The following is a 15,206-nucleotide window of genomic DNA, read 5'->3' on the forward strand; positions in this document are numbered from 1 at the left end:
CACATTTGAGAGCTGGGGAAACCAGGGAGTGGGATGCCCTCCTGTGGAGTGGGGACCCCGCCTCTCCAAGAACTGCCCTGTTTGGTGATTTTGTTCAAAGATGAGCAGACATCTTTGGGTTTGCAGCCATGATGGAGCTGAGCCCCAGTGGGTCCTCTGTCCGTTAGGGTGCTCTGGGAAGGGCTGGTGACTGTCAGATGGGTAGGCCAAACTCAACATTGTTTTTAGGGCCTGCCCCATGAGGTGGCTGACTACCAGGGAATGGGTTCAGGGAGCCGAGTTCTAGTAGGACACTGGTTAGAAACTGGTCAGCCTCTGGGCTCAGAGTTTGGGCCTTCCTGCCAGAGCCCTATCTGGCCTTTCATGGGCCCTAAAGTGGTCTTGCCAGCTCACCACCTCCTTCTTACAAATGGACTCAGCACTTCAGGCTGCTTCAGCACTGCTGGGTAGCTTTGATCCAGACAGTCCTGGCTGCCCAGCCCGCCTTTCAGGTCAGTCCAGACAGGATTACCCTGCAGTGATCCAACAGGAAGCCTACACCAGCCAGGCATGCTTAAAATGGAGACAACAGGGCACGAAACACCCAGCCAACAGAGCGGCTTGTACCGTGAACTCCTGGCTGCTTTGTCGTAGTGTGCAGGGGTTGGGAAATGGGATGGGGCCAGAGGAGAGGGTGACGCTTGGGTCAGGGTATTCTTTTGTTAAGATACCCTCTCTTCTTTATTTATTTATTTTTTTAAAGATTTGTTCGTTTGTTTATTTATTTATTTATTTTTAATATAATTTATCGTCAAGTTGGCTAACATACCGTGTATATGGTGTGCTCTTCGTTTTGAGGGTAGATTCCCATGATTCATTGCTTACATACAACACCCAGTGCTTATCCCAACAGGTGCCCCCCTCAATGCCCATCACCCATTTTCTCCTCTTCCCCACCCCTCCCCCACCAACCCTCAGTTTGTTCTCTGTATTTAAGAGTCTCTTACGGTTTGCCTCCCTCCCTTTCTATTTGTAACAAGATACCCTCTCTTTTTAAATGACATTGTTATTGAGATAATTATAGACTCACTCCCTTTTTATTTTTGTACCTGCATTACATGAAAACCTCTTCATCACCATACCCTTGTCCAAATCTCTTATAACCCTGCCCTGACCAAGGATTTCCCCCAGTGATACGTTTTGAGGTGGCCAAAAGCAAGAGCGGCTTGGCAAGGGCTTGCTCAGCCTGTAGTAAAAGTTCTGCAAACCCTTGTCCCTGGGATGGTGGATGTGTATGCAGCCCCGTGGTACATGTGCTGTTCCTGTTGGGGAGACGCAAGGGGATGCATTGCATGAGCTGAACTGACCCTGAGAGCCAGGGCAGCTGAATACCCTTCTGTAACAGCGGGATCTGTGGGTCACGGGAAGGTCAGGATCCCTCCAGGGAGACCATTTAGTCCTCTGGTTCCTGGGTTATGGTGTGGGGCAGACACAGGTGGGGGAGACAGCGCGTGGCCCAGCACCTCACAGTAGGGAGAGACAGGGCAGTTCAGTTGGGCTGGGGCACCAGGATTGCCTCCTGCTGAAAGTCATTTTGGGGAAAACCAAACAGGGCCTTTCACTGAGTGAACTCTGGGCCACCCTCCTCGTCTCCTTTGTGAGTAACCAGGCCTTGCTGTCTAACATGGAGGAGAGGGGGTGAGCAGGTGTAGAAGGACGCACTGGAGTGGGGGCATCTGCAGAGCTTCCCTGACTCCCCTCACTCCGCCCCTGACTCTGGGGGCTCATTTCTCACATGCCACATCCAGGGAAGGCCCTGTTGTCTCCTGGTGGGACCTGCCTGGCACTGCGTGTCTGTGTCTGTCCAAATTAGGAGACCACTTCCTCCCTCTCCACCCTCTGTGTGGCAAGCTGTGGCCGGTTGCAGGATGCAGATGAGGCATCCCTGTGTCCCGGTGCCCCTGGGGGCTGAACAGAAGCCAGCAAGGGCCCAGTGATGCCAGTATCTTCTCCTAGGAGCGCCTCAAGAAGCAGCATGGAGCAGCCTAACAGAGAAGGCTACAGCCCAGGAAGGACCCCTCAGAGCCCAGAGTGCAGCAGTACTCCTGCAGGCCAAGAGTGTAACCTGAAGAGGACCCAGGCAGACCTAGAGTATAACCTGGGGAAGATTCTTCTGGGACCAGATTTTGGCTCCAAGGCTCTAAGCCCTGACCCCAATACCCTGCCTTTACCCCTGCCCCCACCCACGCTCTCAGTCTTGGGGCAGCCCCAGAAGTTGCCCCTGACAGGCACTGATAAGAAGTACCCCCTGATGAAGCAGCGTGGGTACTACTCTGACATCCTCAGCCCTGGAAGCTTGGATCAAATGGGGGTGAGTGTGGTAGCTGTCCCCTACCAAGCCCAAACCCTCTTGTGGGTTCCAGTCACCCTTCCTTCCTTGCTTCCTTCCACCCATCCATCTTGCCATCAGTCCATTTGTTCATTTATCCATCTAGCCATCTGTGTCTAATAATTTGTCCATCCATCCATCCACCCACCATCCACCCACCCATCCATCCTTCTGATCATCTGTCCATCTGTCCCTCCATCCATTTGCCCATTCATTCAACAATTCATTACTGAATATCTCTTATGTGACAGGCCCTGGACTGAGCACTGGTGACAGTGAGGACAAGACATCCATGTCCCTATTGTCATGGGACAATGACTTTGGTGGGGGAATTGTCCCCCAGCTCTGATTGGGTAGGGGGTCCTTGGACAAAGTGGCATACTGTGTGTTTACTGGGTGGCTGGGAGGAGGTGTGTTCCAGGCATGGGGAACAGAAGGTACAGAGGCTTGGGAACCCTGACAGGCTCCATGGCCTGTGTAGAGAAGGAGGAGAGACTGTGAGAGGACAGATGGAGGCTTGGGGTAGGGGGAGTATAGACAGGTGATGACCAGGGGAGAGTTCAAAGAGCCCCATAGTCCTGGACAGCCTTAGGAAAGTTCTAACTAGGATAGGCCAAGAGGGTTAGGGCAAAGATCCATGGATCCCCACTATGCTGGGGGTGCCAGAGTCACCCTTGGTGGGGGAGACATGCACAGAGACACCTGCTGGCCTTGTGGTCCCTCCATCTAGTGGCTCAGCTCCCAGACACAGCAGGAGTGTTCTTAGAGTGAGGAGGGAGCTGTGCAGGATCAGAAGGGGGTGAGGTCAGGGGTGTCCCAAGTGGCTGGAGCTTGTTGCCCACTATGGCCTCTGAATGAGGAATTGTGGAAACTCACTGTTCTGCCCCATTCCCGTGCCCTTGGGTGTGTTCCCCGGTGGGCTTGGGGGCGACACTTGGCCTTGTGGTCCCTCCCAGGTCCTGCCTGTCCCCAGGATGTTTATACCCCCTTAGAGCTCTGGGATTTGGTTTTAGGAAGTATGCCGTGGTCCCTGCATGAACCAAGATCTCCTGCGGCAGGCCGACCTTGACAAGTTTACTCCAAAAGGTCAGTGCCTAGAAGGGCAGGGTGGATGAGTGGGTGCCATTTAGAAGCAAGACCTCTAGTCTTAGATTGTTTCTACTTGGCTCAGGATCTCAGTTTCCTTAGCTATAAAATGGGGGTAACAAGATATAAGGTGCTTTGCAAGGGCCAAGCTAACGGTTAGTGCTCAGTGAACCACACCTTATGTTCCTCTTAGCTGAGCTGTGACAAGGGCACCACAGTGGGTGAGGCTGCTGAGGGCCAGGGTATCAGTTCTCTGCCCAGCTGGGGACACTAGGGTTTTCACATGTATAAATTACCTTTTCTACCTCCCCTGGAACATGAGCTTGGAGAAGGCCAGGGCTGTGTCTGAGTTTTCCCTGCTGGGACCCCAGTGTCTAGAATAGGGCCTGGCATGGGAAAGTGCCCAGAAGATCTCTGCTGAATGAGGACTCTCCTCCCAGGCTCTGCGCTGAGTCCTGTAAGGACTGGGGCAGGACTGCAGAGTGTGGGGCAGTCTCCGGTGGCAGAGGGGAGAATAGGGTGGCTCTAGGAGAAGCAGCAAGGTGGGTGGGGCCCTGAGTGAGGAATCAGGTGGGAGCCCTCCCACCTGGCTGGCAGACAGGATACCCGCTTCGATCAGGCTCAGAGGTCCCAGCTGTCTGCCTCTCCTCCCCAGCCCCAGGAGAGGCCTGGCTCCTTGCTGACACTGCCCAGATTAGTCCTCTCAGTGCCCACGGACCTCATGGGGTCTGTGAAGCCCCAGAAGTGGCTCAGGAAATATCACATGTATGTGCATTTGTGCGGTGAGCTGAGGATCCAGTCTATTGGGCTGTACCGTCTCACAGACATCTGTGGCCCAGAAAATGCTTACAGAGTACAGATCTAAGGGTTGTGGGGTGCTCCTACCATTCATAGTGGGGTGGGGTGGGGATGCTCGGCAGCTCTGCATCCCCATCCACATGAGGAAAAGCAAGACCAAAACACACCCTCTGGAGGCCCTTGTCCCTCCAGACTTGCCCTCCCTTGGGTGCCTGGTGCCAAATCTGGCTTCTTGTCGCCACTGCCAGCCACAGGCAAGCTCTGAGCTTCCCTTGCCCCAGGGCGCTTATACCCAGTACCTAGCGCTTTGTCTTGGGGCGTATTGGGCTCTGGCCTGAGCCCCTGACACTCCTGCCTGTGCCTTTGCCTGCAGTCAGAAGTTTTGAGATTCCTGAAGGCTTCGAGGAACATTTGGAACAGCAGCGCTTCGAGTCCACCACCCGGGTGCTCACCCAGACTGACTTCCCACTGCAGGCCTACGAGCCCAAGGTGCAGGTGCCTTTCCTGGTGCTGCCAGGCCAGTGCCCCCGAAAGATTGAGATTGAGAGGTATGGCCAGGTTGGCAGTGGGAGGGCCCATTCCTTTGGGGGGGCGGCATTCACCCAAGTCAAGGAGCGAGGGACAGCAGGCTACTAGGTGACCATATTCATGGCAGAGGTTACTAAAATGGGCCTGTGTGCAAATCTTGTACCCTTTGCTTTATTTTTTGTTTTTGTTTTAAGTTTTATTTATTTATTTTGAGAGACACACAGAGAGACAATCCCAAGCAGGCTCCCTGCTGTCGGTGCAGAGGGCTTGAACTCGCAAACCATGAGATCATGACCTGAGCTGAAATCAAGAGTCGGATGCTTAACTGACTGAGCCACCCAGGCGCCTCACCCTTTGGTTTCTTTATAGGAACAAACTGCTTTCCTTGCTGTAGGATTGGGGAGGGTGGCATTTAGGTCAATGTAGTGGAAGTACCAGACAGACACAGGGCAGCCGGGGCCCAAGACATCAGCCCCAGCTACCACACTACTTCCTGATGAATTCCAGAGGGGTGGGGGGCCCTGGAGGCATCCCTGGGCCACACTCTTATCCACCACGACCCTGTGGACCCTTGCTGGCATCCATGAAGCCATCTCAGATGAGCTGAGCTGTCATGAGATTCCCTTGTCCCCCCTCGGCCAGGAGGAAGCGGCTGTACCTGAGTCTGGACATCGAGCAGTTACTGGCTCATGAGGGCATCGACTCTGACAAGCTCATGCCCAGGCACCCAGACCCCCACCACCCCCAGACCATTGAGCAGGGCCATGACCCGCTCTTTCCCATCTACCTCCCACTGAAGGTGAGCCTAGTTTCCATAGCAAGCTGATGGTCAGCAGTGGGGGGAAGGGTGGGTGGGAGGGGTACAGGACCCCGGCCGAGAGATCAGACCCGAAAGGGGATCTGTGGGAATCATAAGCACTCACTTGTCAAGCATAATTGGACCTTCCCGCCAGGGGTTTTGATCATCCTAGGCTGGGACAGAAGGGGCCCCAGAACCCCTGAGATGCTGACTCTGCTTTTTGCTTGGGAGCCTGGGGAACCTGTGTATGCAATCTCTGTCCCCCCAGCTCCCAACCTTGAGGCACCAGAAGCAGCCCAGTTGGACTGTGGAGTAGTATATGGAGCTCCCTGACCACTGCTCCTGGACTCACTGAGATGGGGGGAACTGAGGTGGAGGAGGGCCTCATTGTAGCTCCTTTGGGATACCAATGGGGAAACTGGGTCCGAGAAGGAGAAAAAGGGAGCATAGCCTGCTCTAGCTTTCACTAGCCTCCCTGCCCTTCCTCTCCCTGACCCTGAGTATGTCTTGCTTGGCGGTCCCTGTGGGGAGGCAGAGCTGAATCCACATCACCCTACTAAGGGTGGCCTCCTGACTACCCTGAATCTCCTTCATTTCTGCATGTAGGTGGAATGCTCAGAAAAATCCAAGGTCTACCTCTTCCCTTGGGCCTGAGCTGGATGATCCTTGGGCAGTGGGAGAGAGAGCTCATATCCTGCTCTGAGTCCCCAAATACCCCTCTGCTTGCATCAGGGTTGCCGGTTGGGTGGGGATCCAGGGTTTCACAGAGCCAGACCCCACAGGCCCCTATGAATAGTGGGGGAGACATTCAGCCCCATGGCCCTCAGTCTGTAGCTTCTGCATCTGAGAAGACTTACTTAGGCACCCTCATCTTCTGACACACCCAACCCATTTGGCCCCTCTAGGGGAGAGCTGCCTCCTCCTGACCTCTGCCCATTTCTTCCAGGTATTTGACAATGAGGAGTTTGATTGCCGGACTCCCAGTGAGTGGATCAACATGGGCTTGGAGCCAGGGTCTCAGGACAGGAAACCTGTCCCTGGAAAAGCCCTCCTGCCCACTGATGACATCCTAGGTCATGGTGAGCAGGGCCGGCATGGGTGGGGGGCAGGATCCTGGTCTGTACCATCCCTGTCTGGCAAGCAGCCCAACCATTGACTTCTGGGCTGCCCTAGGGGCTGGCAGCTGTGGGAGGGGAGGGCTCCCACCTTTTGAGGCCTCCCAGCTGGGATACAGACTAAGGGGCTGGCCATATAGAGTCAAAAAATACAAGGACCAGGGATGACATTGTGGGAGGGTTGGGGAAGGGACTGCTGGATGGTGTCTAGTGTTTAAAAAAATCTTTGATTTATTGATAATAAAAAATATGCAAGCTTGTTGGAAATGTTCAAATGTGTACAAGGGACACAATTCAAGCCTTCCTTCCTGCCACCTAGAAATCACCATTGCTCTAGCTTTACCTATGGCCTCTCAACTTGCACCTCTGCATGGACAACACACATTCTCATGCTTACACACCTGCTTGCAAACACACATTCACAAGCACACTTACCATCATACTCACACACCATCCCCCACTTCACACACGTTTTCACCACACATACTCACACACCTCCCATCACCCATTCACAGCCACTATCTCCCCCCGCCCCAACACACATACCTGCACTGATGTCCCACAGATGAGCTGTATCTCTGCTTTGTCTGTGTCTGTCCCTCCTTTGGCCCCACATCTGCCCTGGGGCTGTGTTTGCTGCTGTAGGGAACTGAGCCAGGTTGACCTACCTTGTCTGCCTCTGAGTGAGCATCTGAGGAAGATCTGGGTTATGAAGTTGGAGGTTGGAGTTGGCTGCCCCTCTGTGCAGGGCTGAGGGCTGCTCTGCTCCCTGCCCCGTGGTGGACATGCTGCTTTGGGACCGGGAGTGCCCCCCCAACCCCCATGGACTCTGCCCAGGATTGAGAGCCATGCTGGTTGGTTTTAAGACTTCTCAGCCTCCAGGGGGCCCCACAGTAAGTCCATTGAGCAGGCTGTAAGTTTATGTTTCGATTTAAAAACATGTTAATGCTGGAATCAATTTCTCTGAACTAGACAAGAAGCCCAGAATGTTCCCTTTACTTTGGACTTAATTACAAAAATAATTTAACTCAATTGTTCCCAGATCTCCAATTCCTGGCAATAAAACCAGAAGGGGGGGGGGGGCTGCATTAACCTTAAATGTATCAAGTACCAGCCTCCCGGAAGTGCTTCTGTTTGCCCTCCTTCATGTGGGCCCTGGCCTTGGGCAGTGGCACTGGTGGGAGGGGGGCTGGCAGGGAGCATTTCTGCCAGAGACCTCTGGTTTTCTGCTGGTGCCTTCTTGTGACATCATCTTCTCTAAGTTGAGCCAAGACAGGTCAGCATTTTCCAAAGAGCATTTTCCAAAGAGAAGCATATAGCATCCAGCCAGCATGTTAGCAATTCCTTGGAGTTCCAGCTGTTCTTCCTCAACCCAGGCTGTAGAACCCATCAGCTTATTTTAAGGCACTTCTGCCTTAAAAGGTGTGAGGAGGCTGACCAGAACCAGGACTGGATGCATACATAGTATGACTTCAGGCTCTGTGAGGGACACAAATGGGCTAACAAGTCAGAGGGTGCCTGGGGCAAAGGCACTCTTTGAGGCAGAGATGCTTCTTGGAGGGGAAGCCATTTGAGCAAGGAACAAACTAGCAATGAGGTGACTTGAGCAAAGACTGTTCCAGTCAGAGAGCATAGCCAATGCAGTCTCTGAGGCAGGAGTAAGCTCCAAAGTCACAGGAATAGCCAGACATGCAGTATGGCTGGAGAGACAAAAGGGTAGGTGGTGGCAGGAGATGAGCTGGAGAAGCAGTGCAAAGGCTTGCAGTCCAGGAAGTGAGTGGAAGGCCAATCCTGACCAACAGGCCCTGAGGCCCATTTTGGGACCACTGCAGGGCAGCAATCTTTTACCTTGACCTGACCTGTCCTGATATAAGGGGCCTAAGGGTTCAACTGCCACATGCAGCCCATGGGAAGGGGTTCACTCTGGTCTTGGTCACTTTGAAGGGATCCAGTTCAGACATGATGAGCTTCACAACTACATCCTCACCAGGTCTCTGTGTGCCTGGGGCTTTCCTGCCTCCCGTTCTAGCCCTGCTGGCCTATGTCTCTGTCTATCCTGATGGGGTCATGCAGAGCACAGAGACAGAGGGGTCTGGTCCTTCTGGCTCCTCCTGCCACCAGGGGTTCCCCAGAGGCCAGCTCAGCTGGGAGGAAGCAGGATTGCTGCTTTGCTGGAGCTAGAAGGGATCATCCTGGTGGGAGGGAGGCCAGACCAGTGGCCACTGAGACTCGTTCCCAGCGCCTGCTGCCCACACAGAGTCCCCTACCCACCCTACAGCAGAGAGCACTGGTGGGTTCCCCTTCTGTTTCAGAGGACCCCAAAAGTCGGAAGCTGAAGTATGAATGGTGCGATGTCGGTGTCGTGGACTATGACAAGGAGAAGAAGCTGTACCTGGTACACAAGACAGATGAGAACGGCTTGGTGCGAGATGAGATGGGGAAGCCCATTCTGAATGGAGGGGTCACCGCTGAAGGTACAGGCTCTCTGCCCCACCCCATGCAGACCCCCCACTCAGGACCATGACTGAGGCCACCCCCCACCCATGGCACAGCCACATCAGGCCTGAATTCTTCCTTGCTCTGTATGTCCTGTGGCTGTCTGTCCCCTGGCCAGTGAAAACCAGAGGACCCATCATTCAGAGAGAGACCCCAGGAAGGGCAAATGGCCATTATTGGATATGCCTGCCCTGAGCAGCTGATGGTACCACTTGCAACATGATGCAGAGAAGGCATCCAAGGCCCATCAGTTAGTGATGTTTACCTTGAGTGTGGCAGCGAGGAGTGGGCACTTCAGCAGCCGCCCCGTGTGACTGTTTGTCTGTGCACAGATCTTTATGGTTTACAAAGCACTTTCACATCCATCCATGGCCAACTGTGAGGTGGGCAGGGAGAGGAGTGTTGTCATACCCATTCTGCAGATGTGACAGGGTGTCAGAAGAGAGAACCCACTTGTGCAGGGCCACCATGCATCAGTAGCAGAGTCAGGCTAGAGCCCAGTGTTCCAGCCTAGAGAGTCTGACTGTGTCGTGTGTTCCCTTTTCTCTCCCACCTGCCCCAGGAAGGCACCCCCTCCTCACCTGCCAGTACTGGGTGCCTCGGATCCAGCTTCTCTTCTGCGCTGAGGACCCACGCGTGTTCACGCAGCGTGTGGTCCAGGCCAACTCCCTGCGCAAGAACACAGAGGCTCTGCTGCTATACAATCTGTACGTGGACTGCATGCCCTCTGAGGGCCACCAGCTCATCAATGAGCAGAGCCTGAGCAAGATCAAGCAGTGGGCCATGAGCACACCCCGGATGCGCAAAGGGCCCTCGTGAGTCTCCACTAGACCCTTCATTATGCCCACTTCCTCCAGGAGCCCAGGGGGCAATGCTCCCTCCGTGCTCACCTGTGGGCCACGTTGCCCACTGCACTGTGGACTTCTTGGCCCCAAGTCATGTCTTTTTCATCTCCAGATCTCTCATTATCAGTATCAACTCATGGATTCTTATTCAAAGGGACAGAACCTGTTACTACTGTTTTTTATTTTGGTGCCCAAATTGTCCCAGATTTGGCCAGAGAGAGCCTCCTCAAGCTGATATATTCCTATCGTTCTTTGAGTATGTCTTTAATTTGGGGCATAGCAAGAAGTGTTGGGCTCATCTTGTACTTCTCCAGACCCAGCCCTGAAATCAGCTATTTCTCCAAGAACCCCTGGTTCCTTTCAGTGGGGGAGTTTAAAAACCAAGATCTGGGCGTTAGATATGCTCATTGCTACTGGGAAATCATTGCTGTGAGGCTCTTAGGCCAGACAAATCTGGGGAATATATATATTATTATACTATGTTATACTATTATTATATTACATTGCATTAAATTGCATTAAATTGCATATTACACCCCCCCCCCCCACACACACACCCATGTCTAATTCTTTCTGTCTGTTAAAAACCATGGATTCCTAATGATACCTTCAAATTGACCCCAACACCACATGGCTCACTCTCACTTATACATATTTCTTACTTCTAGAAGAAAACTAGCTCCCATTGTTCATAGTATATTTATTTGCTCAGTCCTAGAATATACAGAAAGTAATTTCAAACTGCTAATTCATACTCTTTGGAAGAAAAACCTTACTAAGTAAGGTTTTGTCTCTTTACCCTGGGGGCATTTAGTATTAATGTCGCTATATTCAAGCGACTTGGTTTAGTTCTCCACCCCCTTCAGTGGGATATGTTTATTTGATGAAATACAATGTGGTGGTGGTCCATTTGTTTTATGTATATAATGTATATATTCTGTGTATCTGTTTCTCTCACTGATACGTAGTATTCATAAAGGTATCCTCGGATCTGTCACTCTCCACCCCCATTCATTGTATCCTATCCACATCTTCCCTGTCCACCCTGTCCCCACCACATGCCCATAGTTAACCAGTAGCACTAGCTTCCGGCTTATCCTTTCTGTATTTCTTCTTGTACAAATGAGCATGTATATTTTCTTATACACCATTCCTTCTTACTTGAAGGGCAGCACACTGTAGATACCCTTTTGTCCTTTGCCTTTCTCACTTACATACATCCTGGACATCAATCCCTACTCGTTCACTGAGATTTCCTTCATCCTTTTTTTATGGCTGCATAGTAGTCTATTGTGTGAATGTGCCCTGTACCATCATTCACTCAACCGTTCTCTAATATATAGGCATTTAGGTCATTTCCGACCGTTTGCGATTACAAACAGTACTGCAGTGAAAAACCCTGTGCATTTATATGTTCATATTGTCCTGGGGATAGCTTCAGGGTAAATTGCGAGAAGCAGGATTGCTAGGTCAAAAGATAAGAGCAGATGTAATTTTTCAGCTGTTGCCAAATTTCCCTCCGCAAGCGTTGTGCCATCTCGCTTACCTGCCAGCAGTGTGTGAGCGCCATTCCCCCCACAGCCTTGCCAAGAGTCTGTTGTCATGCTGTGTGATTTTCTGCCAGTCTGGAAGATAAGTAAGGTAAATCAGTCTGATACGTGTTTTCCATCTTTTCATGTGATTAAGGGCACCTTTTACGTATTTTTGTGACTCGTCTATTCGTGTCTTTTGCCCATTTTTTTCTCTCAGGCTTTTGGGCTTTTCCTCCCTCTGATTTTGAGCTCTTTCTGTATTAGGGATATCCTTCATCTGTGATGTATGTTGTAAATATTTTCTCCTGGTTTGTCAGTTGTATTTTGACTTTGCTTGTGGTAATTTTTGTAATATAACTTGTAAAATATTTATCTAATCAATGTTGTTAATCATCTCTTCTATTACATCTGGATTTTGAGTCACAGTTAGATGGCCTTTCCCCACCGTGAGGGTTTCTTCTAGTACTTACATGGTTTCATATCCTTGTTCCATCCTTATTTTTTAATGTTTATTTATTTATTTTTGAGAGAGAGAGAGAGAGAGTGCATGTGAGCAATAGTGTGGGAGGGGCAGAGAGAGAGAGAGAGAGAGAGAGAGAGAGAGAGAGAGAATCCCAAGCAAGCTCCATGGTTTCAGCCCAGAGCTGATACAGAGCTCTGTCTCATGAATGTGAGATCATGACCTGAGCCAAAATCAAGAGTTGAACTCTTAGCCAACTGAGCCACCCAGGAGCCCATCCTTATGAATGGTATGTGGTATGGATCCAATTTTATCTTTTTCTAAATGACCAGCATTTATTAAGTGGTTTATTAAACACCCATCAGCATTTATTAAAACCTCCATCTGTGTCCCAGTGATTCAAGATGCTACCTTTTTCATACAGTAATTTTCAGATGCAGTCAGGTCTATGTTTGGACTTTCTGCTCTCTTCCACTGTCCCATTTGTCTATTTGTGCAGTTGAACTGTGGTTTAATTATGGATGTTTTACAGTATTTTTTAATGTCTTGTAGGACCAGCCCCCACTTTTGTAGCTTTTCCCTTTCAGTGTTTTCTTGGCTATTCTGGCATGTTTTATTTGTTTGTTTTAACTAGTTATTTCTTAAAACTATGGCAAAATAGACATAATGTAAAAATTACCATTTTAACCATTTTTAAGTGTGCAGATCAGTGGAATTAAGTGCATTCACATTGTTGTGCAACTATCACCACCATCCATCCACAGAACTTTGCGAAACTCTGTACTCGTTAAACAGTAACTCCCTATTCCCGTTGCCCTCCAGTCCCTGGCAACCACCGTTCTACCTTCTGTCTCTGTGAATCGTACAGGATTTGACCTTTTGTGTCTGGCTTATTTCACTGAGCAGTGTCTTCTCGGTTCATCACGTTGTAGTGTGCGTCGGAATCTCTTTCCATTCAAAGGAAAAAAATTCCTTTTAATGTTCCATTGTATGCAAGTACTGCATGTTAGGTATCCTTTCATCTGTTGAGGGGCACTTGGGCTGCTTCCATCTTTTGGTTCTTGTGCACAATGCGAGTATAGGTGTACAAATCTCTCCTTGTGTCCCTACCTTCAGTTCTTGTGGGTGTATACCCAGAAGTGGACTAGCTATCCATATGATAATTCTATTCGTTGCTGTTGTAAACAGCATTATGTTATTTCATAATCATAATGTTAACTCTGCAATCTAACTAGATTTGAAGGGGGGTAAGGAAAACACGGAACCAAAGAGCTGCAGTGAGAGCACTGATTATAGGCTATTATGAGCATATGGGAGAAGGAACAGTCTTGTAGTTAAGAGAAAGCACACATCAAATTTATTAGGGTTGTCCACACTTGGCAATGGTGAGCTTCTTGCTGGTCTTGCCATCACTGGACCCAAAGCACTCCTTGGTTTCCATGGTATTTATGCCCTCTCTCACCTTGCCAAAGGTCACATTCTTGCCACCCAAATATTCAGTCTTAGTAGTGTGAATGAAAAACTGGGAACTGTTTGTGTTGGGTCCAGCAATTGCCGTGGATGAGACACCAGGATCTGTGTGCTTCAGGATGAAATTCTCATCATCAGGTTTCTCCCTCTAGATGGACTCGCTACCAGTGCTGTTATGACATGTGAAGCCACCACCCTGGCGTATAAACCCTGGAATAATTCTGTGAAAGCAGGAACCTTTATAAGCAAATCCATTTTGCTCCAGTCCTCAGAGCACAAAAGTTTTTGGCTATATTTGGAACTTTGCAAATGGCTCAAAGGATACGTGGCCCAAGGGCTCATGGTTGATGGCAAATGTCGAAGACCATCACGGAGTTGACCGTGACGGGGTGGCACAGGGCAGCTCTTGGTGGCGTCAGCAGTATTTGCAAAGCCCTATTTTTAATTTTTGGGACACTATCATCCAGCTGCCTTAGCAGCTGCACTGTTTTATATTCTCACCAGCAGGGCACAAAAGTTCGAATTTCTTCACATCCTCACCCAACGTTTCTTTTCTTGTTGTTTTCTCTGTATAATAGTCATCCAAATGGATGTGAAGTGGTATTCCATTTTGGTTTTAATTTGCATTTCTCTAACAATTAGTGATGTTGGCATCTTTTCATGTGTTTATTGGCCATTTGTAGATCCTTCTTTGGAGAAATGTCTATTAACAATCTTTGCCCATATCTGAATCTAGTTGTTTGGTTTTTGTTGTTGAGTGTTATGAGTTGTCTATACATTCTGGATACCAATCCCTTATCAGATATGAGATACTTTCTCCCATTTCATGGTTTGCCTTTTTATTCTGTCGATCGTGTCCTTTATGTTACCAGGACACAAGGCTTTTCTTTTGCTGAATTCTGATTTGTCTTTTTTTCTTTTGTTCCCTTTGTCATAGCCAGGAGATCATTGCCAAGTCCAGTATCATGAAGCTTTTCCCGATGTGTTCTAAGAGTTTTATAGTTTTAGCTCTTACATTAGAGTTTTGATCCATTTTGAGTTAATTTTTGTATATGGTATTACATAAGAGTCCAACTTTCTTCTTTTGCATGTGGATATCCAGTTTTCTCAGCACAATGTGTGGAAAAGACTGTTCTTTCCCCCACTAAATGGTCTTGGCACCCCTGTAAAAAATCATTTGACCCATATATATTCCAGAAGTTATTTCAGAACTATTTATTCTATTCCTTTGGTCTATATGTCTTTATGCCAGCAGTATACTGTTTTGATTACTGCAGCTTTACAGTAAGTTTTGAAATCAGGAAGTGTGAGTCTTCCTACTTTGTTCTTTTTTAAGATCGTTTGGCTATTTGGGTCCCTTGAGATTCCATATGAATTTTAGGATGGATTTTTCTATTTTTGCAAAAAATGTTGTTGGGATTTTGATCGGAATTTGCATGCTTATTTTCCCATGAGCCTTGTATCAAATCCTCTAGGTCCAGTTTAAAAACACTTAGTATTTTTGATGGGGTTTCATTATATTTTTTAATTACCTTACATATAACTGACATCTTTAGAATCTTGAACTGTCCTATCCAAGAACAAAGAATGTTCATTCATTTGTTCAAGACTACTTTTGGGAGCACCTGGTTGGCTCAGTTGGTTGAGTGTCCGACTTTTGATTTCAGCTCAGGTCATGATATCAGCATTGTGGGATCAAGCCCTGTGTC

General features: G+C 49.3%; 1 protein-coding gene across 1 annotated transcript in view; it reads left to right on the top strand.

Annotated features, from left to right (window-relative positions):
• Positions 1-1,862: 1,862 nt before the first annotated feature.
• The window catches only part of DNAH1 (dynein axonemal heavy chain 1), a 72,102-nt gene continuing 58,758 nt past the window's right edge, over positions 1,863-15,206 (top strand). Inside the window, exons 1-7 of the mRNA XM_081794949.1 lie at positions 1,863-2,350; positions 3,382-3,454; positions 4,626-4,800; positions 5,423-5,579; positions 6,526-6,658; positions 9,007-9,168; positions 9,753-10,005. Of these exons, the coding sequence (XP_081651075.1) occupies positions 1,976-2,350; positions 3,382-3,454; positions 4,626-4,800; positions 5,423-5,579; positions 6,526-6,658; positions 9,007-9,168; positions 9,753-10,005 (1,328 nt within the window). The 5' untranslated portion in view covers positions 1,863-1,975. The remainder of the gene's footprint in view (positions 2,351-3,381; positions 3,455-4,625; positions 4,801-5,422; positions 5,580-6,525; positions 6,659-9,006; positions 9,169-9,752; positions 10,006-15,206) is intronic.

The sequence above is a fragment of the Panthera onca genome, chromosome A2 (genome assembly GCF_046562875.1).
Source record: "Panthera onca isolate mPanOnc1 chromosome A2, mPanOnc1 haplotype 2, whole genome shotgun sequence".
Lineage (NCBI taxonomy): Eukaryota > Metazoa > Chordata > Mammalia > Carnivora > Felidae > Panthera > Panthera onca.